At 37.0% G+C, this 25,120-nt stretch overlaps 1 protein-coding gene across 1 annotated transcript; it reads left to right on the forward strand.

Annotated features, from left to right (window-relative positions):
* Positions 1-208: 208 nt before the first annotated feature.
* Positions 209-25,120, forward strand: LOC125237551 (hepatocyte nuclear factor 6). Its single transcript, XM_048144683.1, has 4 exons — positions 209-943; positions 16,768-16,791; positions 17,356-17,462; positions 22,320-25,120. Exons 1-4 carry the CDS (start codon positions 226-228, stop codon positions 22,560-22,562), a joined length of 1,092 nt encoding a protein of 363 aa, XP_048000640.1. The 5' UTR covers positions 209-225; the 3' UTR covers positions 22,563-25,120.

Genomic DNA, 25,120 nt, shown 5'->3' on the forward strand with positions numbered 1-25,120 from the left:
TTGTTCAATAACGCTACTAAAAGTCCAACAAGACGCCACTTTCCAATCAAAATTCAACGGAAATGTTTGAGAATATAGTTGGGTTTTGATTGTAGGGTTTGTATACTTAGGTCGTTTTACAAATGTTGATGGTACAGGGGTTTGCAGGGCGCAGAGGGGGCTAGGGTGCGTCGCGCAGGCGTCGTTCAGTCGCTCGCTCGGGCGCGTCGCCGCCACACGCGCGCCATGGACGACCGCGCGCGGGACCGGGCCCCGCTCACCGTCATCGTCGCCCCCAGCAACGCTTCCCCCCCGCGCCTCTCCCCAGCCGACCTCCTCCCTGATGGAGACGCTGCTTTTCACCCGCTGTCCGTCGTCAATGGACGACTTACCCCACCCGGATTAGAACCAGCGTCATACGCAACACTAACCCCCTTACTACCTTTACCACCTATCAGCACCGTCTCAGACAAATTCGCGTACCATGCAGGAGGAACATTCACAGTCATACAACAGCAGCAATCTTATGCGTCGTTATCACCAGCGCCGTACAATGAACCATTATCTCCACAATCAGCTTACAGTAGAAGAAGCGCGTCACCAAATTCTTTCGAAAGACGCTCACCAACGCCACCTTTACCGAGTCCAGGATTAGATTTAAACGCTGCTTTATTAGCGAGAGAAGAGCAGCAGGCAGCTCAACAGCAACAGGCACAAAATGACACGGAAGAAATTAATACTAAAGAGCTAGCTCAAAGAATAAGTGGAGAGTTGAAACGCTACTCAATCCCTCAAGCAATCTTCGCTCAGAGAGTCTTATGCAGGTCGCAAGGGACGTTGAGCGATCTTCTTAGGAACCCGAAGCCGTGGTCGAAGTTGAAATCGGGACGGGAGACGTTTAGAAGGATGTGGAAATGGCTACAGGAGCCGGAGTTCCAGAGAATGTCGGCGCTCAGGCTTGCAGGTGAGAAGCATGCTGCTTTCGTTGGGTAGATTAGTTAGATGTACAAGATTTTGATAGTACTACGCTACGTATAAAAAGGTTAAGGAAGAATATGTTAATTATATTATAACCCATAAGTTCTTGAAATGTCAAAGTTGTCAAAGCGGACCCCCAGGCTCCCATGAGCCGTGGCAAATGACGGAATAACGCAAGGATGGTATGGCTCAAAATTAACTCTAGGTATTTTGGCTAAATAATTTTATACTTAAGGAAAAATACAAAGACAAAAAGGACATACTTATCTTTAGTAGGTTCTTTTGAACCTTTTGGCCTAGTATTTCTTCTGATCTGCCTACTATACTATAGGTGGACGATTGTAGATACAGGCATTCCTGTATGCCTGACGCTGTACGCAGCGTTTGGCGTCATCAAAAATTCAGTGTCCAAGAGGTTTGAAAGTTTTGAAACTAAGTAGTGACTTGATTTATCCAAATCATCGTATTTGAAGGTTAAATTGATTGAAGATTGAAGCAAAGTTTTGGTTGGAAACTGATGGCTTTAAACATGAAAGAGTAAGAAGAAAATTGGCTTTAAAGACGGCGACATCAGAGGTAGCTCCTGTTTCTAGTTTTGTAGTACGTTATTTGTTCAAAGGGATAGGATCCTGGCCAGGCCATTAAATGGCACAAGAACTAGGTAGACCTTATTCTCAAGATTGTCAGGTAAAACACCTATGCCACCTGTAAAATACTTGGTCTAGCAAACCGCTTTGGGATATCGCCTAGATCGGGACCTTTGCGTTGGATAACTAAGTTTTTTTCTTTACCCAAGAGCAAAGAGGATCGACTATTATAGAGAGTTACTGACGTTACTGTCAAAGTAAAATGTGTAATCACAGTGCATAGACTGCCATCTCTCGACACAGGCTTGAAACTTTTGAACCTCAGTTTTGACAATTTGGCCCATATTGTTAGCTTGATATGTGTTAAAATGTCAAATATTAATATTAGCGCCATCTATCCGAGCGTTCCCCAAAGGTGTAACGCCATCTGGGTCACCGTACCTTTTTCTCTAGGGCTTTGGGGTACGTTTTTTTCTTAGACTTTATCCGTCTATACGGAGTTACAATGTCTTTGCCCAAGAGGGATGCGGGTCACAATTGTGTTTATCGTGTGAATTTTTTTAAGGTTTCGTATGCATCTTTTTCTGACATAATCTTAATATAATTTAAACAAACACAAGGTGAAAATGCAGAAAATTGGTATGTATAAAATACGAATGAATAGGCTACATACCTAATACGTACTAAGAATGCTTATAACGAGTAACTGTATTAGTTAATTCGTTTAAATTTGATGTTTGTGTCAAATTTCACAAACATTAAATTATTGTCCATTTCAACATTTCTTCTGTCTTCAATAACTACTTAGTTGGAAATGAGAACTATTTTTGCAAGTTTTTACGTCAACAATGATTTTTAGCTATTACTTTTCGCTTTCGTTAAGTAAAAAATAATAATATAGGTCCACGGAGCCTAGCAATGATGACTTTTTCAGAAGTAAAACTATTATCACATATAACATTTTTACATTATAATACTGCAACGAGACAAATAGAGTTTCATTCCTCTACCAACAATTGTCATCTCAGCTAGGCCGTTCATCCTAACGCGTGAAAGGGATAGCGATATATTTTCCTACCATATGAAAGGGACACATATAGTGATATATTTTCCCGAGTAACCAGTATTTTTCCTTTTGCGGAGTCCCGAGGGACAATTTATTTTCCTTACTTCGATGTTAGAGCTCGCCTGCAGCCTTAATAGGAATTTAATGGGAATATTTTATACTTTTGCAATTTAGAAATAAAGGTTTAGAGAGATAGAAACACGTTTATTGCGAAAATAATAGTTACCTATTTCTAGGTTCTCTGTTGGTTATACATACTTATAGATAGATAGAATACTTTTTATTAGCACACCTCAGCAAAAGATACAGAAAAAGATACTGTGGAGACAAAACAAATGATTAATGATGAAATGAAATGATAATAGAGGCAGACAACATGCGGTCTTATCGCTAAAGAGCGATCTCTACCTAGACTTTACTTTTCTACCCTAATATAAGGAATTTTTTAAATATCATTGACATGCTTGTGTGTTTGTTACCTCCTCCTCCTAAACGGCTGAACCGATGGGGATGAAATTTTGTGTGCTTATTATAGTTCCTCTCAAGTAACAATTTCTGGTCCTATAGTGGTCGAGGACACCAAATTAAATTACACTAAATGGTCCTATAAATAGTCTATATTGGTACTGTAGAGCCGATTTGGCGCAATTATGCAGCCATTTAGTGATATAATAGGCCTATAGCAGTATCATCCGTGACGTTTAAGGTCTATAATGGTGATGTAATGATGACTATTGTGCTAATTTGTTGACATAGAGGACACAGTAACGCTATTATAGTATCAATTTATGCTATAGTAGCATTTGAGATTCCGTTATACAGGTTATTTGTGAAGTTTAGTGTCAATTAACATAATTTGGATTTCGTATACTTCCATCATTACTGCAAAAAGGTATGCGATGGAAATTTTACCGTTAAAAGAATATTTGTTTAATGGAGTATTTTAAATGCGCCCTCGATTTATACATGTTTTGAATAAAATAAATAAATATAATTTAATACAATAAAATTATTGGCACCATAGTTTCTATTATGGATCCAAGAAGTAAAATATACGCTTTTATAGTTCGACTATATCACTTATCATACGCATTCACTGCCATAAGCCCGCCATCGTGGATTCAATTAGGGTTGCATGAGAATTTAACTATGATCCAGTTAACTTATAAGTTCTTTATATAGAAAACAATACTTGTTTTCAATGTTTTACTATAGAAAGATCTTTTAAACAGTATTAATAAATGTTGTTTTCTTTTTAGTATGACAAATCTAAACTACAATTGGTCGCTATGTGTATTTTTAAAGTTAATTTCTAGAAAAACACTGTACGGAACCAGATACCGCATCTTTGGCCGGATTTCATAATTACGATGTATAAACACCATAAAGCAGCCTTTTAAGGTCTAAATTATCATTTAAAAGTACCTAATCGTTTTCTACTCTTATATATCTAATTTGGTTTATAAAACATATAGTAAACTCAGCTATAACGCTATTGTGTTTTAAAAGAGATACCGAAACCATTATTCAACAGGTCTGTGATATTTAAAGAGTCATTGTGGCGTATACGGCGATGAGATATAAAAGGCATTAGAAAACGACTATAACCTTTTCAAAGCTATATAAACGTATCCTGAAAACTTCATTATACAGCAAAATAGCTTTATAATGGTATTCATATCACTACTTTACAGTGTTAAATACTATAGCAGTGTTTTCCAAAGCCACTATATCCCAAAATAGTGGTATAGTTAGGTTTTAAATCTGTTAAAACACAACTACTACAAATACTATAAGCGGCTTGTTGGTAACCTTAATAGCGCAAATTGATTGCATAACAGTGATTTCTAACACCATTATACAGTAATATTGTTCTATAATAGTCATATTTGATCCTGTTATAAACCAGGCCTATAGCGGCTCTATAAAATGGTGATATAAACGTTTACATCACTTCCTAATAACACCTTTTAGCTGTATAACGCAACAACTATAGCGGCTTGTCGGGAACCTTAATAGCGCAAATTGATTGCATAGCAGTGATTCCTAACACTATTATACAATAATATAGATCTATAGTAGTCATATTTGATCCTGTTATAGACCAGGCCTATAGCGGCTCTATAAAATGGTGATATAAACGTTTACATCACTTCCTAATAACACCTTTTAGCGGTACAAGCTTATAGAGCTAAAAGGTGTTACTGGAGGCTTTATACGACAGGCGGTCACGCCGAAAACCTTTATACGACATCTATAGTGGCTTTTAGCGTCGAAAACCAAAATTATAGCACTAAAATGTTACTTGCTGTTTGTTTGGTAAAGCCTACTATCTAGCCGAAGTCCAGTATCTAGCCGAAGTCACATAGAAGGCATTATTACAGTCCGAATTCAAAGCAAGTGTTAATTAAAATCACACATGGACGTGGCGCTACCAAGAACCCGACTGTCGGGCACACCGCTCGTAGAAGCGTAGCTTTGGGTAGCGGAAATAATTAAAAAACACAATAAAAAAGAGTAGGTGCTTCGATATTACCTCTAAAGGATGCCCCAAATACGCTGACATTACCTAAGATATTTTGTTCCAAATACTAAAATTATTTATACTTTGTACATTTAATGTTTGAGTAAGAATGTCCTATAATACATATAACATGTATTTATTTATTGTTAACGTATTTTTTTGTCAAGGTATATATGAGTAAAATACTGATAGAAAACTTTTATAGAAATGAAATGTGTGGTTAGGTGGAAAATACAGTTTTACGACAATAGGGATGACGACTACATAAAAAAAATGGCATTCTGTTTAGTCCGTCAGTTAGATCGTCCAAAAATACTGAACACATATTTTTCGCTTTTTCTAATTAATTAAAAAATACAAAGATATAAAGCATCAAAGTTCCGGAGTGGGGGCTTGTGACGTCACTTCTAAGCAAAAATTGTACCTAGGCGTGACGTCACGCGAAACTTCAACGAACTGTACCGTCGTCATTTTTCGTTTACGAGAAAAAATAAAAAATACGTTTCTAAAATTCTTTGATAATCTAACTGACGGACTAATTAGTTTTTTTAGTCATCTCGCCTATTTATGACTGTTTTATGGTAAAGTACATGACACACACGTATGGATATATGTACTCTACTCACCTACAGACACGATTGCAAACACCATAACCAACCCTTACTTTTGCATAAAATAAAATATTTAAACAGCTTGGCTTAACCATTGATTTCCGACGTCGATAAAAAATGTCGATAACTCAGTAAACAAACGTCAGCTGCTCATCGATTTTGCAAAATCGATAGAACGGTACATAACCGTTTTATCGATAAAAACGTAAACATGTGGAACTTTTGGAGCAATGCATTGAAATCTCCGTTGTTAAGTGTATGCTACTTAGTGATAAGATCGTTTTATGTTATCTATGTATTTGTCGATATTATGTTACTACTGAAGTTGTTACGGATATTTTAGGGGGTTTTCTGCTAAAGCAGTTCTCATTTAGAGTGTTAAGTCATTATATACCAAAAAAATATAGTAAACTATTTAAAAAGTGCATAATTATGCTTACATAAAGTCGGGTTTGAAGGCTCAAAGGTCAATTCAGTATGAAGTCGAAATTGTATATTATAATTTGATTTTGATTTATACGAGTATTATATTACAATATCACGGAGAAAAATTGGCAATCAAGCTTAAAAAACAGTTGTACATATTCCAATTTGAAAGCTAAACTTAGTTTGTTGTAATTAGACTTACAAATCTTACAGTACCTATTAAATTTATTTATTCAGTCATTTATTCATCATAACTACATTATAAATTTACGGCCGGAGCCGGCCGAAACATTATCACAATTGAATATAAAATCAGATTGACACTAATTATATGTAATATAGGTATACCAATGGATACACATATGACGACAGGTCTGGCTCAGTCGGTAGTGACCCTGCCTGCTGAGCCGCGGTCCTGGGTTCGAATCCCGGTAAGGGCATTTATTTGTGTGATGAGCACAGATATTTGTTCCCGAGTCATGGATGTTTTCATGTATATAAGTATGTATTTATCTATTTAAGTATGTATATCGTCGCTTAGCTCCATAGTACAGGCTTTGCTTATCTAAGTTGATCTTGTATGTAAAATCCCCCAATATTTATATTTATTTATTTATTTATATAGGAATGTGGATATACACAAACAAGTGATACAAGACGAATCGTTTTTGCAAATCATGCAAATCGGATCTTGTTGGACTTTTGAAGAAAATTCTCTATTAACAGGTAATAATTTTCTTTTAACCAACAACAATTATTAAATTTATAAGAAAATATGTAAGCATAATCATAATTTCATGCAAAAAATAAATTTCTCGTTATTTTTCTTCCAGAGCTGCTCGCACCGCTCTCACGGTAGTCAATATGTTGGTAAACAGCGTCAGCTGCAATCGATGCCGCGCGGTCGATGGCGCGTCACTAGTGCACGTGCCAAAGGGTTTTAGGAAAAACAATGGGGCGCTTTGGCATAAATACTTTATTTAAATTTTCCTCTTTCAATTTTAAAATTATTAAATTTTATGTGTAGGTACTAACTGCGGCTAGTGAAACGAATGCATTTGTGAAATAAATGTATATAACGGATGAATGTAATTATAATTAAACTACTAAAGACTGATTGATGACGATAAGTTTTAAGTATAATATCTATACACAGATCAACCTAGCCCGAAACTACCCAAAGCTTCTAGGCGACGATATACTTACTTATATAGATAAATACATACTTAAGTAGGTATACATATTGAGTGTTATTTTATACTGACATCTAAATAACCACAACATTTATGAAACGTCGGAAAATTGAAAAAAACTAGTCACAGATTTACATACATACAATTGTGTTGCTTTCTATCAGAGATTCATCCTTGTCCCTTTTTAAATATAAATATATTGGGGACACCTTACACAGATCAACTTAGCCCCAAACTAAGCAAAGCTTGTACTATGGGTGCTAAGCGATGATATACATACTTAAATGGATAAATACATACGTATATACATAGAAAACATATATTTTGCATATGAAATATTATAACGCCATGTATATTTCAGAATTTCAATGATTATTTATTTTCTTAAAGTATTCAATTCATTAGGACATGCTCAAAATAACTTCTGAGATATTTATCCTCATATTATAATAAAACCTGCACATTTATAGGCAGAACGCAAGCAACACTAGGTAAGGAATATTCCCGCTCTTCGCATGAAGTCGATAAGTTGGTAAACAGGGTCAGCATCGATTGCGTACAATCGATACCGCGCGGTCGAAGCGGCGCGTCACTACTGTAGGGGCACGTGCGTACGGGCTTTAAGAGGATACGGTAGCGAAAATGCTAAAATGGAAAGGAGCCTTTCAACTTGGGAATTTTAGTTAAATATACAAGTGTTATTAACTAGATTTATCGAAAAAAAATTGTCCATTAAGAACAACTCAGTCAAAAGATATTTCAAAAAAGTCTTTAAAATCGAGGTTCCGCTCTCGACTCTTTCCTCCTTCAAAACTTAATCAATCGGAACGAAATTTGAGAATCTGAATAACAATGAAATAATCTATGTCGGTAGTTTAGCTTTTTTGGTTACTTATTACCAATTTTTAGTATCACACCTTTTTTTGCGCCACAATGAAAAAGGCCGTATTTGGAAATTTTTATTGGTCCTAGAGTCTTTAAAACGCAGAATATCAAAAAATCAAAACGGTCCGACACAGATAAAAATAATAACAATCTGTGTTGAAAAAACCATTGCTCTATCTTCAAAAACCAGGGAGGAAATAGTCGAGAGCGTTTGTATGGAGAATTGACCCCTACCGTATCGTCTTAAGGAATAACGCTGAAAATTAATTGTTACACATTTTCTTCCTACTCCTAACTGCACAATGTAACCCCACAGGTCCACATAGCCAGAACGCGAGTAATACTGGGTACAAAATATTCCCGCCGCTTTGCATGAAGTCGATAAGTTGGTAAACAGGGTCAACATCGATTGCGTACAATCGATACCGCGCGGTCAAAGCGGCGCGTCACTAGTGCAGGGATAGTCAGTTTTAGGAATATGTAGAAAGTACGTGCGTATGGTTTAAAAAAATAGTTAATAGTTTTAGGAATAGGTGACGTTTTTGTAGGGATGGAATGAATTTAGGAAATACGTTATGTACTTATAGGATATAATGATATGCCTTGCCAAGTTGCCACATTTAGCCAGGCATAAGTATCTATAGACCTTTCCCGTATACTTACATAAATCTTAGCAAGCCATTTTATCGTATTTGTTTCTTTTCTTTATAAACGATACATCATCACTGTTTGCGTATATATAACATAGGAAATATTCTACTCGAAATGTATACTTAACGTCATTTTGTTGCATTTGACTGACACGAAACATTTTAAAAGTTTCACAATACGGATAAATAGAGAAGTAGGTGCTTTCTCCCGCGCTACCATCAAGTCGATGAGCAGGTCAGCAGCCGCATCGACAGCGTCGCATCGATTCCGCGCAATCGATGCGGCGCGGTCGATGCGGCGGTCGATGCGGCGCGTCACTACGAGCGATGCCGGAGATGTGATACAGGCAGCAAAAAAAATATTCAGGTGTTAAATACACTATCAAAATATACACACATATTTTTATGAGCAATGAGGTCGAATAAGTCTTTTTTACGAACTTAAAAATTAAATTAGATGCAATGACACTAATATTTTGATAGGATTGTAATAAGAAAATTAAAAAATATATAGATTTTTGTTTTAATGATTGAGGTTTAGAGACATTAATTTTATTACACATCTAAAAAATGTATTTTTTTTGTGTTGTTTTTTAACTGTTTATTTTTCTAATTTTACATGTAAGGACTGTATAAATGTCTGACTAAATAAATAATATTACATTGATTCAATTAACTGTTTAAGATTCAATTAAAATGACATGAATAAGTATTACGACACTGTGGTCCATATCTTGTTTTTTTATACATTTTGTCAGAATCAGAACGTAGAATTCCCGCGCTGTCGTCAAGTCGATGAGCAGGGTCAGCAGCCGCATCGACCGCGTCGCATCGATTCCGCGCAATCGATGCGACGCGGTCTATGCGGCGCGTCACTACGAGCGATGCCGGAGGTGTGATACAGGCAGCAAAAAAATATTCTGGTTTGTATACACTATCAAAATATACACACATATTAAAAATTAAATTAGATGCAATGACACTAATATTTTGATAGGATTGTAATAAGAAAATTAAAAAATATATAGATTTTTGTTTTAATGATTGAGATTTAGGGACATTAATTACACATCTAAAAAATGTTTTTTTTTTGTTTTTTTTTATGTTTATTTTAAACTGTTTTTTTTCTAATTTTACATGTAAGGAATGTATAAATGTCTTGACTAAATAAATCATATTTCATTGATTCAATTAACTTTTTGTAAAATGACGTGAATAAGTATTACGACACGGTGGTCCATTTGCTTTTTTATTTTTATACATTTTGTCAGAATCACAACGTAGAATTCCCGCGCTGTCGTCAAGTCGATGAGCAGGGTCAGCAGCCGCATCGACCGCGCCGCATCGATTCCGCACAATCGATGCCGCGCGCTCGATGCGGCGCGTCACTACGACCGGAGGTGTGACACAGTGCTTCTAATAAGTATAACCTAGATATTTTTCTGACACGAACGAAGTGACACTAGTGACGATATTTAGTTCATCGATAGTATAATCTGTTATTGGCCTAAGACTATGTATAAATACCTATGTAAGTTGAATATTTACGGCTGTTGTTGTCCTAAATACCACTAAAAATAAATAACTTACATTATAATATGTCGTTAATTATTATATTTATGTCATTAATCATTACCATGGCACTGAATCATTAGTTTCATGTGCTCTGCCCACCGCGTCTCGATAATATAGGCTTGAATTTATGTGTATATAACATTAATGTTTTGTACAAATGTCACATGTTGGAAAGTAAATGGACAATAATAATAAAATGATCCATATTTGAATAGTTTACATAATTTCTTATATACACGATTTTTCAAGATTTTAGAGATTATTATTAGGTGCAATTAAAAACCTTATGTACCTAAGCCTAGTTATCGATAAGAGGATTGTCGATGTTTTTATTTTGCCAAGCACTAACAACTTGACGTTCGTGCCAGAAAAATATCTAGGTATAGTTATGATAGCAATAAGAACATCTAAGGGAAATGTATGCAAATATTTATTCTAGCAAAGACGTATCGTATATATAACTGAATAAATGAAGAAATGTGCGGCCGCCTAGTTGTCGCGCGCGACTCGCGCGAGTGCATACTTGAAGTCGCGCTTGATGTATGGACTGGCTGAATCTCAAGATTCTCAAGTAGATGGTGCTAATATCAATATTTGACAATTTTAACATTTTTAACAGATATCAATTTAAGAATATGGGTCAAATTGTCAAAACTGAGGGTGAACCTAGAAGAAGGGAGGGATAAGTAACTGTCCTTCCAATGCCCTTCATAATTAAGTGTTGTTTTGTCTGTGAAGTCTAAATAACAATTCTTTCATGTCCATGTCAGGTCCCCAATCCTTCCCAAAATCCTCAATTCACCGAACATTCTTTAGGTGCGTTGTATGTTGAGAAACGTCGTCATTGGCAAAATCTACCTCGGAAAAAAGACCGAGGAGTGAAAGCCATTAAAAAAAAAAGAGTAACTGTCCAGTCAATACGAGTAGATGGCGCCAGTAAGGTATAGGTTTACCTGTCTGTAGTTTCTTTCTATTAAATATCGCAAAGAAACTTAGCTTCAAGGACATCAATAACTTGACAATTGTAATAGTTGGATTAAAACATCTAAAATGTAAAAATGTAATATGATACTTTCAAGCTTTTTTTTTTTCAAGCTAAGTATATATATTTTTTGTAACCCACTGACGATAAAAAATCGGCTCACTGAATAAGTCCTAACCTGTGTTTCGTGGAGATATGTACCTACCCTTATTCAGCACTGTGACATCTGATAAGTGACAGTAACTGATAAGGAGAGAAAAGGATACGGCCTGTCAAAACCTTTTCTGTAATTTACGTAGGCAGATGTAGATAACTAGTGTTTCACAATCCAAGAAAAACTGGTATTCATATTTTAAATCACTGGTATTCGAAAGCCTGGCTGAAAGCGCTGGTAGCCTAGCGGTAAGTACGTGCGACTTTCGTTCCGTAGGTCACGGGTTCGAACCCCGGCTCGCAACAGTGAGTTTTTGTGAAGGAAAACATCGTGAGGAAACCGGACTAATTCCAATAAGGTCTAGTTTATCCTTCGGCTTGGAAGGTCAGATGGCAGTCGCTTTCGTAAAAACTAGTGCCTACGCCCAATCTTGTGATTAGTTGTCAAAGCGGACCCCAGGCTCCCATGAGCTGTGGCAAATGCCGGAATAACGCAAGGAGGATAGTATTCGAAAGCCTGCCTAGAAATATATTATAATAATAATTATGACTGTCAAGACGGCTCTGTTATTCTGATGTACGGGGTGACAGACTGACAGTTCAGTACCTATAGTATGAAAAAAATATTTCTAATAAAATTCTGCAACATGGGCGACACAGGCATGCCTAGTGCAAACTACCAATGTTAATCAACTTGTAATGTAGTCTTTACTTAATTAAATATTTTTTCATTTCATTTTCAAGTCCATATATTTTTGGCCAGGCTTGAAAAAATAGCTAACCAACTTATTTTTTTTATGAAGTGAAAAAAAAAATAGTTTAAACAGGTTAAATTCTAATTGATGTAATTGAATCTCAAAAACAATAAAACCCATATTTTAAAGGTTCGGAAGCCAATAAAATGGCTGAAGGTTACAGGTGAGAAAAATAGGTCAGACTGGAACAATAACTTGTTTTTTTTTCTGAGAATGAAGCATACTTAATATTATGAACATACAACATTTAGCTTTTCGGTGAAGAAAAACACGTGAAACGTGCTTACATCTGCGAAGAAATTCAAAGGTGTATGTGAAGCCCCAAATCTCCATTGGGCTAGCGTGGGGACTATAGCCCGAGCCCTTTTATGCGTGAGAGGAGGCCTGTGCCGGGTGCCCAGCATTGGGACGTATATAGGCTCAATTCATTATTTTTTTTTTTATTCTGAATACTTAATTTTCCATATTTACTTTATTTTTAAAATTAGAAGTCACCAAAATTTCTGTAGCAGCGTCTTAGATTGGAAAATTCTGATTTAATTCCAATTTATTTTCATTTATAAAACACAGAATACAATCGATATAAAATATCGATAAAAACAAAACATTAAAAATTCAAAAAGAGAACGCTCGCCATAATCCAGCACCACATGGCGGTGTGACGTCACGCCCCTCCCCTGCCCGTATCGATCCGTTCCCCGCCCCCCGCCGCCGCGCCCCCGCGCCGCCCTGGACGGTTTTTGTAATTATACCGCTGTACTCCCTTTTTATTTTTAGGGCTTGAGAGTTTTAGGGATCAAATTTTGAGCTTGAAAATGTCATACAAAGAGTATTTGTTGTTGAAAAAATACTTTAAAAACTTCCAAGAAAGTATTTTTTTGGTCACAAGGCTGCATGTCATTGACAATTTTGCAAGGTTTTAATGAATTTTTCGGAAATATAATTGTGAAATAAGAAGAGTTCAGCGTTGAAGCATTTTTTCTCACATAACCACCGTTAGTTAGGTTTTATTACAATATTGTTTTGCTACAAATTGAAGTCTGACAACAAAACGAATTGTGTCAGGTTGTCATGGAAATTTGTCTGGAATAATGACGCGGCTGTAGATTTATTTGTAATCAAACAAAGGGTTTTCTAAATAGCCAGACACTATTCCAAAATCTACTGTCGCTTCGTCAAAAACATGAATTTTGGGAAACGCGTAGTGTCCAAACTAAGTAGTAGTAATAGTAGGTATATAAATATTTGTTTTTACAAAGGAAACGTCTGCAATCGATGTCACTATTTTTTGAATAAAAATAAAACTTGAAAATTACTGCCTTGGGTGTTGGGTTAGACTTCAACTCAACCCAGAGGCCGTGAATTCATGTCTCATCCCGTAATTTTCCATGTAATATATTTTTAAATAATATTTTCCTAAGTTAGTTAGCAATAAAGGAACACTGAGAAACGTGGGTACGATTGGGGTCGCATCACACTATATCGCTGCCTCGATAGATAATATATTTAATAATATTATACCTATCACAAATGTACCTCGTTGCTTAGTACTTATTTGGTACTCGGTAGAAAGTGTGCTCGATAAGCATCGTTTCAGTCGCGCTTTAAAGCTCATCAGTGACAGGCTCATCAGTGATATTATACCTATCACAGATATTATACCTCGTCGCGTAGGCTCATATTTCCTGCTTACTTCTGCAATATTTATGGGCATTATTTATGAATTATAAATTGAAATAGATATCATACACGAAAGAAAAAAACGGCGGGGCCCACTGGTGGACGAGCCGGGAAAACCCGGGTCTTCAGCTTACGCGGCTAACGTCTTTACCACTAGACCACACGCCCATAGTGGCCTCATTTATGTATAAAATATTAATCAGTACACACTTTATATTTACGAACTATGCGATATAACTATAAACTGTGCTATGCTATGTATTTAAAAGAGCATAGAATAGTGATATAAATTCAATGTGGAGAAGCATATTTATTACTAGTAAGACAGTCGTACCACTCGTAGGGAAAAAACTCTCGTATTTGTAACATGCGTGGTTCAGATAAAGTAAAAAAAGATTACTTTTCCACTACTGTCCTGTACTTAAGCATATCTATCTAAATATATAAAAGAAGAAATTGACTGACTGACATATCAACACACAGCCGAAACCGCTGGTCCTAAAGATTCCAAATTTGGCACGTAGGTTCCCTACAAGGTGTAGAGGAGCACTAAGAAAGGATTTTAGAAAATTTACCTCCTAAAAGGGTGAAATGGGGGTCCAAAGTTTGTATGGAAAAACAAAAATACGTACGCGGGCAAAGTCGTGGGAAGAAGCTAGTATAGTATATGTATAAAATACAAGAGTTAAAAGCGATAACATTGCATGTGAACAGTCTTTGCTTTGTTCACATGTTTCAGCTATTTTCTCTGAATAACTTTCGTTTAGTTTTTTTTTTATATACTACGTCCGTGACAAACAAGCATACGGTACGCCTGATGGAAAGCGGTCACCGTAACCTATGGACGCCTGCAACTCAAAGAGTATCACATGCGCGTTGCCACCCCATTAGAAACTTATTGTACACTCCCTTTTGCTGTGTTAGCAAAAAGGAGCGTACAAGTTCAAAGGAGGGTTTGGGTTGCCGACGACTGAAAGGACAATAGACGGAACAAATTAGTTCCGTAAGTCCTCCCATCATCAGCACACCGCACCCTCGTTGAGCTCTGGCAGCCTTACTCACCGGCAGGAACACAACACTAATTTAATAGTTAGTTTATTACTAATTTTAAGTAAGATGAATTAATATTTGGTATAAATTCTAAAGCTTTTCTGATATCTATCAAGAAGTCTAACCAAGTTCTAGCAAGAGCCACAAATTACCAATTTACATTTCCAGATGCACCACAACAGGCGACCAAAGGCGACAATGTAAACAACATACAGCCATACTGTCCGCCCCGGGACTTCCAGGGGGGACCGGGGCCCCAGGGGCCCCAGGGCCCCAGCCCGGGCTACCAGCCCCAAGCCTGGGACACGGGATACGAACCAGCTGGGGATGTTTCGTGCTTGTGAGTCCTGTCCTGATTTATCCACCACCCAAAATCCTTTATCGTTCCTCTTTTGTTTTTTCCTTTTTTTCTAATACCCTGTAAAAGGGATATTTTTTTTTGTTGAGTTCTATCTATCCCCATCCTCTTTTTTGTGGCTGCGTAGCAGTGGACTTGGTTTCTTATAGGTATTATAAAGTATATAGCTTGCAAGGTAACATTATATATAAAACATATTTTTGATTAAGTGTTTTGATTTAACAGGTCGCTTTTAGACGGAAAATGTCTAAGTTTTTTTTGGTTTTTTACATCGATCTCATACAAGTAAATGTGTAAAATGTATAGAGACTTGCTCGTCTAGATGTTTGTTTTTGGATTGGCAGTATCTTTACCTTTAGTTTTAGTTTAGAAAAGTTAAAAATGCTTTCGATGGCAACGATACTGCCTTTTCAATCCGAGACTGTCCGTCATAGAGGATGTTTTTGAAATAATTTAGCAATAAGTGTATTTTGTTAGCTTCAAGAAGCCAAGATGAATGTTAGACTGCTATCGCTGCCCCGGTCCCTCCCTTTTTGTTTACCCCTGCGCCGGCTGCAATAGTTTTGAATATTATTTTATAGGTGCCTGAAGGTTTCAGAACCCTTTGTTAATGTTGTTTACATTGTCGCCAGGTATGCCTTTTAATTAATACGTTTGGTGTTTAAAGTTATCTGACATATAGGAAATATCTTCTTAAACTTAATACTCATTGTATTCTTCTTCAAATTTATTGCCTATATTTAGATGTATTTTTATTATTTCTATTCCTTTATGTCAGATGTATAGTGAATAGACAAAAACGAGACAAAATTTCGTTTTTAAATATGGCCCCACGTTGGGCGCCAACTAGATTTATAAGGAAAAACTAGGATAGATGAAAGTAGTCTTTACTCGCACTTTTACGTAAAGCATTTATTTTCACTTTATTTTTTTTTGTGATGTAGAGTGCGTATGAAGACAGCTTAGTTAATGTCTTAGTGGCATGTTTGTTGTTACCTATTAGTTGATCTGCATTACTTAAAAAGGACATTTATGAAATATATTCATCTTTTTCAAGCACTATTGATGGAAAGAGTTAGATTCTTATCCATTTATGAGCCACAGATTGAATGTTATATATAGTATTGTATCTGTAAAGATCATTCCTCTGTCCTTTTGTAAATATGCAGCGTTAGGTAATCAATAAATCAGGAATATTGAACTTTTAATCTGCAATAACTTCCATAAAAGTTCGTTTATTTCTGGTACTTTACTTCTGGTATTTATTTGTTGTATATTGTTTTTTATTAACCTGGTAATTGTTTTCTTGTTGCAGCGGCCCAGATTCCTCAGAGAGGCAGTAAGTATCAGGAAACATCACTTATACACTTGTTAAAAAGCTTTAATAGTCAAAATATAATCAAATAGTGCATAGGTCATATAAGGTTCATGATTTATACTAATACGACGAAATTGGTACAGAATTTGCAATCAGTCGTCGGATAGCATTGCGATAGAAAAAGTGTCCTAAAATATTAAATTAAGTACTGTATTATGTGTAGTTTCATTCTAATATTGTGTATGGCTTCCTATTCTGGAGTAACCAAATAGTGCAAATAACAAAAAAATATTAGAAAATTACTTCATTTTTGAGTGTTATTTGATTTTCATGATCATAAAAGACATATTTCTAAGTCCAGAAGTATACGACTATGAAACATAAAATACAGAAAACAATTCTATAGCGCAGATGCTGGAAGTTGGAAGCATTTCCTGTTGTGACGTAAGACTAATTTGAGCTCTGATTTCCATTTTGGGAATTCTGATATCCATAATGATAGTTCCTAAAATATGATATTTGTATGTATGTGAGGAAAGAACACAATCTAATAATAATCTCGAGGTGTGTTTGTCACGTCGTCAGGCTGCAAGCGCAAGGAGGAGCTGGTGTCGGATACGCTCCCTTCCCCGAAGAAGCCCCGTTTGGTTTTCACAGACCTCCAGCGGCGTACTCTACAGGCTATTTTTAAGGTACTTACCTTTTTTTTAATAAATACATATTGTAAGTCATTATTACACAGATTGACTGTCCCACAGTAAGCTCTAGAAGGCCGGATCCCTTTGCTTAACACAATGATTGAAAGTCATAATGTTATGTTTGCCAGATTATTATTATTCGTAATCATAATTTTGAGATTTTTTTTTTGATGAGTGTTTTGGGAATTTAGAGAAACCTCTATCTTATCCACATAATGGACGCCGGGATGTCCCGAGGGGACATCCCGGAAATTAATTTTGAGAAGGTTAACTTTTCAGGGTTTTCATCAAGGTCATCTAAAGATAACCTAGGTTATCTTATCTTAAATCTGCGGGGGCCCTTACGGATACACTTCGACCCATCGGGATCTTTTGTGCAATTACCCCCTACGATCCTAAGATCCTTCAGCTATTCAGGAGCTTCTCGACCATCTCCACGTATCGGATGATGAGGCTCATGGGTAGCTCTCTGAAGTCCTTCGGTGCCAGGTAGCCTGCTCCAAAGTTCTTCATTCTTTGTCTGGCGAGGGCGTGACATTCACACATTAAATGTCTGACGGTCTCTTCCTCTTCGCCACACATGCGACAATCAGTATTGTCGGCGTGTCCCATCTTGGCCAAAATTCCTTTGACCCCGTAATGGCCTGTGAACACCCCCGTTATAATTTGGAGTTGTCTTTTGCCTAGCTTCCCTAGCTTTTTGCTCCATCCAGAGTCTACCCTCTGCATAAAGAGCTTTGAATGCTTCAGACCAACCAGGGCATCCCACTCTTTTTGGTGACTAGCCTTTGTTTGGTCTTTCATAGCCATTCTGATGGTTCCTTGTGAAAGGCCCACATAAGGTTCCGGACCTATGAAGTTGTCTTCAGATCCGGCCTTGGCAAGTTCATCAGCGTTTTCATTGCCAATGAAGCCTTCGTGCCCCGGTATCCATACCAGTTGCACCTTGTTTTGCCTTCCAAGCTTGTTAAGAGCTTGGATGCCGTTTAATACCAGTCTAGAGGTAACTCTGGGCGATGTGAAGGCTTTGAGTGCCGCTTGACTGTCGCTGAGTATATAGATAGTCTTACCTTGGATTTGTCTAACTATATTCTCATGTACACAGGCAATTATTGCATATGTCTCGGCTTGGAAGACCGTGGCATAATTGCCCATGCTGATACTACCACTGTAGTCATTTGCATAAATGCCTGCGCCCGTACCAGATGCCATCTTGGACCCGTCTGTATACCAGATGATGGTGTTGTCATCAGGGGTGGGTGTCTCCAGACCCTCCTTCCATTCGGCTCTAGTATGGACTTTGGTTTTGAAGTTTTTGTGGAAGATGAATTTCGGTTGCATTTTGTCGCAGCCCATACTCATCAGCCTTCCCATAGAATTGTTGTATTCCATGCTTGTGTGTTTAGTCTTCGGCATGCTATCGCTCCAAAGGCCTGTTAAAGCCAGCCGGTGTAGCGATTTCAGTGCCTCAGACTGTATCACTAGATGTAGCGGCGGGAGATCCAATAGTACCTCCAATGCTGCTGTTGGCGTCGTTCTGAACGCACCCGTTATAGCCATGCATGCTGTCCTTTGTACCTTCATGAGGACATCCTTGCATGTGCTCAGTAATGTCCTTGGCCACCAGGCCAGGCTTCCGTACAGGATTATAGGTCTCACCATCATGGTGTAGATCCACCTTAGTACCTTTGGGTTTAAACCCCATGTTTTGCCGTAAGCTGACCTACACATTCCAAACACTCTAAGTGCCTTGGCTGTGGTCAGTTCGACGTGTCTTTTCCAGTTCAGTTCTTTGTCTAGTGTTACCCCTAGATATTTCACTTCATTGGAAAGTTCAAGTACCCTTCCATAGAGTCTTAGTTGCTCCATGCCAGTAAGGGCCCTTTTCCTGGTAAACGGTACTACCACTGTTTTGCCTGGATTGATGGAGAGTTGTTGGTGGTTACACCACCTCTCCACTTGCCTCAGTGCTGTATTCATGATTTCTGACACCGTTCCCGGGAATTTCCCGTTTAGGAGTATCACTAAATCATCTGCATAACCCACTGTATATACTGGGCCCTTATTTAGTTCTTCCAAAAGTGAGTTCACTACCAGGCTCCATAGAGTCGGAGAGAGAACCCCACCTTGTGGACAACCTTTTGTTGCTGTGGCTAGTAATTCTTCCCCCATGAGGGAGGACTTAATTAGCCGGCTGTTCAACATATTACCTATCCAGCGGCAGATGGTAGGTTCTATGCCATGTTTGAGTGCAGCATTATTGATTGCACCATATGTGGTGCGATCAAAGGCACCTTCGACATCCAGAAATGCAGCAAGACATAGTTCTTTGTTTTCTATGGCCTGCTCCGCTCTAGTTGTCACCAGGTGTAGTGCTGTCTCCGTGGACTTGCCCGGCTGGTATGCACATTGCAAGCGGTGTAGTGGATGTCTCTTGAGCGGACCATCCCTGATGTGTCTGTCCACCAGTTTCTCCAAAGTTTTAAGGAGAAATGATGATAGACTTATGGGCCTATATGATTTGGCTTCTGTGTAATCCTCTTTGCCTGGTTTGGGCAAGTATGTTACCTTTACTAACCTCCATGCACGTGGTACATGTCCGAAGGCAATACACGCTTTGTACAGTCTACTCAAGTGGGGTATAAGTACGTTAGCGCCTTCTCGTAGTAGTATGGGGTAGATTCCATCTGGCCCCGGGGCTTTATATGGCTGAAATGTCGATAATGCCCATTGTATTTTGTTGTGGTCTACTACCTTTTTCGACGTGTCCCAATTATGCCTGGTCGTGCGAGTGCACTGTTCCGTAACACTAATTGGTTCATCGTCTGGTACACTCTGATTTATTATCGAGCCTGGAAAATGTGTGGCACACATCACCTTGAGGGTCTCTAGCCCCGTTTCAGTCATTCCACCATCACTCCTTCTAATAGAGGTGAGTGGGACTGACTTCGTTGTGGCTAGTGCCTTCGTGAGTCTCATGCCTTCCGGAATGGAACCGATTTGATCGCAGTGGTTTTTCCACGCTTTCCTTTTCGCTTTCCTCACTGCCTTGCTATATTCTGTGAGTTTTCGCGCGTAGAGCTCAAAATCATTACTTCTTTTGGCATCGTTGAAGACAGCCCTAGTTTCTTTCCTGAGTTTTGCTATCTCCGGATTCCACCAGGGTACCTTCTTCGCCAGGATTTTCTTTTCCGGGCAGTTATTTGTCCAAGCCGTATGGACGGCTTGCCCTATTTTGTCAGCTTCAAGTTCTATGTCAATAATAGAGTTTAGCTTACCATTGGGGTTTCCCAGGTCCGCCTTAAGGTCATCCTTGAACGATAACCAGTTGGTATTCCTGGGATTCCGTTTTAGTATAACTTCTACTTTGATTTTAGTGGTATACCTAAAGCATATATATCTATGGTCCGATAAAGAAATCTCCCCAGAGACATGCCATGAACTAACTTTATTACTTGCGTTGTTGGACGCTAGCGTTATATCAATGACCTCACCTCGCCTAGCATTGACGAATGTCGGCTCATTGCCTTTATTTAAGAGTTGTAGTGAAGAGCTTACCAGGAATTCCAGTACCTTCTCTCCTCTTCTGTTGACATCCGAGCTTCCCCAGATGACGTGGTGTGCGTTCGCATCGCAGCCGATGATCAGGTCAGTGTTCGCCCGGCTGCCGTAGTCAGCAAGATCCCGCAGTTGTGTGGTGATGGGATCCGCCGCCTCGTAGGGAAGGTAGGCTGATGAGATGACTAGTGCCTTACCCCCCTTTATTCAGGATCTTGACCGTGGTCAGATCCCTGGAACAGAAAGCATTTAGAAGCATAGCATCAATGTCGAACCTAGGTTAGGTTAGGCTTGTTTTATGGCAATCCTGAATAGTCACACGTTTCTGAGAAAAACAACCAAGTTATGACTAACGTAAATGTGGACAAACGATACATTATGACTTATGACAGTTATGACTTTATGGGACCAGAGACCCTAGAAGGCAGGGTTATCGGACTAGGTTTTTCTTTCAATACATTTTGAACACAACTCATTAACGGAAACAATATGGGAAAATCTAAATTTTAAATTTACACAATAGTGTAAGTTACCAAATTTACTTGGATTAAAATATTTAAAAATTCAACATAAAAAAAGACTTTTGGGAAGTGGTCTACCTTAAAAACAACATTTTTATCAAAGTGCCAACAGCGGAACCATCATAGTTTCGTAATGTTTGTCTGTCTGTATGTTCGTACTGTACCGTTTCACATACCTACTGAATTAGTATATTACAGACCTCAGGTAGTAAACAAGAAAGCCTCAGAATATTATGTTCGTCAACCTCAGCTTTGCCTTGGTCTTAGATTGTGGGGCTAGTTACCAGCGATTTATTGTATCTTATTTATTTATCTTTAAATTATTCAAAATTAGTCACTATACGCATTAAATCTATGTTTAGTCATAGAACTAAATATTAATCGATATTTGTTGTTTACATGTGACACTCATCAACATAGACTCCACTAAAATTAGTCATTGAGAATTCATTATAAATTAGTTTTGGAACTGGCGTTACTGGGATTAATCACCCGTCCATCTTCTGAGCATAGGCCTTCATAATACGGGAATGATAAATGTGAAAACTGTATAAGTCAACATATATTTTAACACGTCTAAGCACATTTGGATTTAAAGACATATTTTTCGATTCATAATTTGGCAATAAGTCTAGTCTTTCTTTCAACCCCTTCATTACCAAGAGTGGTACTGAAACATAAGCAGTATAACCCTTCCCAGTTGGGCAACAGAGTAACGTTTGGGGCATGGGTGTATGTATGTTTAACTAATAAAACTTCTTCTCAATTCCAGGAAACAAAGCGGCCCTCAAAAGAAATGCAGGTGACAATAGCGCGCCAACTCGGCTTAGAGCCCACCACCGTCGGCAATTTCTTCATGAACGCGCGCCGGCGATCAATGGACAAGTGGAAAGACGACGACGCACCATCAACAGACCTCGATCAACAGCTAGACCAGGACATGGACCATGTTCCCAGTCTAGATTCAGCAGAGTCGGATGATGAACATGACGAACAGGATGATCACCTCTTGTGACGCCGATTACCTCACCATCTGTTAGTGCTATGAGAGATTGGAGTTGTCTTTGATGCTGCGATTGCAGGGTAGGGGTTCTTTACACGGTATTATTTTTTGAAATGATTACAGTAGAGATTTATCAAGTATAATATGATTTCAAAAGCGATGGATGTTTTGAAACCGTGAATAAAATTGTATCTGTAGTTTTGTACTTAATACCACGAGCTATTAAATTTCATAATTTGTTATTGTTCAATATTTACCGCAAGATATCTAACTTATCAAAATATTAAATGATGTATTACTACTGGTCCTCTTTCATAAACATAATATCGTGTGAAATATTTATTTATGTTCAGTTTTAAATGACTGAAATCAAAATGAGTGGCCGTCGTGACTTACATAGGATAAATGACAATGGCAACAAAAGTCGTAAGTTCTATTGTTAGATTAATGTTTTATGATAATACATGCAAAAAAGTTGTGAATTTAACACTATTGTAAAAAATTAAATTGAGTCATAATGCAAAAGAAAGGTCTCTATTAAACATTTTTGTTAATTGTAAAACTAATTTTTGTGTATTCCTATCGCATCTTCGACAACTTCAAACTGAAAATGTACAGTTAAAGCTAAGAACTATTTTGACGCGCATTTAGTTAAAGGTCGGTGTTGGATTTCTTTAGGCGATCATAACGGCATTTATTTCACCCTGAGGTCGAAATGAATTCTAGTGCTTGCCTTTTGGTTTGAGTACCGCACCACCATAAAGTCTTTCTTTTTTGTTTTAAACGAGTCTGAAGTCAAGATAAAATAGCAATATTACCTGGTAGATAGGATAGTAAAGGGTTCCGAGGTAGGTCGCCTAAAGAACGCAAAGGATAATATTATGATCTCTAATGTCAGACGTTTCTAGTCAAACGTATTCAACTAGTTATTATAAGTTCTAATATAATTCTGCAGTAATTTTAGCCAAAATGTGTATTTTTATTTATGTTGTAGAACTAAACAAACTTGGTCACTTGGATAGACTATAATACCATGATTTTTATAGTAAGAATAATAGAATATGTCGATTTCTTTGAATGTGAAACTAAGTATAGCAAGAACAGGTACAGTTTACCCAATTTTTTATTTTATTTAAGTGACGGGATAGTTTTTTATTTATTAAATTGGAAACAATAGTGTGTTCAAGTGACATACTAAGCTTCAAATAGTAAATAGAAACAATACGCAAAAACTACACCAAAAATATGGAGCTAGTATTTTTGTAGTTGTACAGCGACATCTAATGACAATTAGCAAAAATATCCGATTAAATCGGATCTGAATAGACAAAACACTTAAGTTATTTAGTATAAATAGACACTCGCATTTCATCGCATAATGTTTAACATATTTTAATGTATTAAAAAACAGGAATAAAAATGCCCCACCAAATTTTTTTCAATTAAATTGTAAATTTCTATCAGAAATCGCTTTGGAACATGCTTTTGAAGATGGAAGCTTTTCACTAAATTTCGTCAGAAAATATAAATAATTTTTGATTCATAAAAAAATGTAAGAGTTTAACTGCGTTAGTTTTTAGTTGATGGATGCGAGTGTCGAAAAGCTCATTATTAATAATTGTTTCTCTAGTCACGAGATCTCGATCAACATTCCACTGCGTCAAAGACAAAACGTCAGGCAGCGTGATATTACTTAAATTATAAAAAATAACTAGTCATAAACATTCGTGTAAGAAAAACTTCTCGATCCTCTTAAGTCCCAACGTCCCTTTAAAAAGACAAAATGTAATCGAATTTTCAACTTTAATGAAATTATAGGAGGTTCCAAGTTCCAAGTTCAGAACTGTAGAAAAATGACTCTGGGATTTAGGAGGTTGAAACTAAAGAGAAATTGAAAAACCTAGTCCGAGTTGTGCAAAGTAGGAAATAGATAAATAAATATCAGTAAAGCTTAATGTATGTTTTGTAACAAAATAAGACTCTTATGACGTACTTAAACATCTTTTCCAAAAAATAACAACTTATTGCAATAATAATTTTACAAGAACCATCTTTTCAAAATAATAAATAAACTTATTGCAATAATGTTGCAAAAAGTAATTTTAAGATTATTTACATTGTTTAATTTAAGTCGTAATTTAATTTTAAATAACTTATTTATTTGGTTAAGCTAAATGACTTTGTACCTTTTACCACCAAAGAGTTAATAGTGATGTGCAATTTTCATGTTATTATTAAAAGAGAAATAATTTGTTTAAAAGATGTTCGAAGATGAGTAGAATAATAATAAATCGATGTCTTTTATGGACAAATTGTGTCTCGACACTTATAAATAAACATTTATTATTTTATTTATGATAGTAATAAAAAGCGCATTTTTTGTTTTGTATTTAATGAAATGCGCACAATAAGTATTATTAATAATTATTGTAATGAAAAGAACTGTTGCAGGTAGTGTTTTCGGGATTATTTCGGTACAGAATGGATATTTTTGTCGATATATAGTGCGCTTTCAAATGTACATAGTACGTGAACATAATGTTAAGATTAAATGTACATTTTACAAAGAG

The sequence above is a fragment of the Leguminivora glycinivorella genome, chromosome 21 (assembly GCF_023078275.1).
Source record: "Leguminivora glycinivorella isolate SPB_JAAS2020 chromosome 21, LegGlyc_1.1, whole genome shotgun sequence".
NCBI lineage: Eukaryota > Metazoa > Arthropoda > Insecta > Lepidoptera > Tortricidae > Leguminivora > Leguminivora glycinivorella.

Bases quoted from the DNA above. Each gene is read 5' to 3' on its own strand.
- LOC125237551 (XM_048144683.1), top strand. From the start codon at position 226: ATGGACGACCGCGCGCGGGACCGGGCCCCGCTCACCGTCATCGTCGCC. The intron at 16,792-17,355 runs GTAAGTATCAGG...TCACGTCGTCAG, and splicing joins CCAGATTCCTCAGAGAGGCA to GCTGCAAGCGCAAGGAGGAG. The intron at 17,463-22,319 runs GTACTTACCTTT...TCTCAATTCCAG, and splicing joins CTCTACAGGCTATTTTTAAG to GAAACAAAGCGGCCCTCAAA.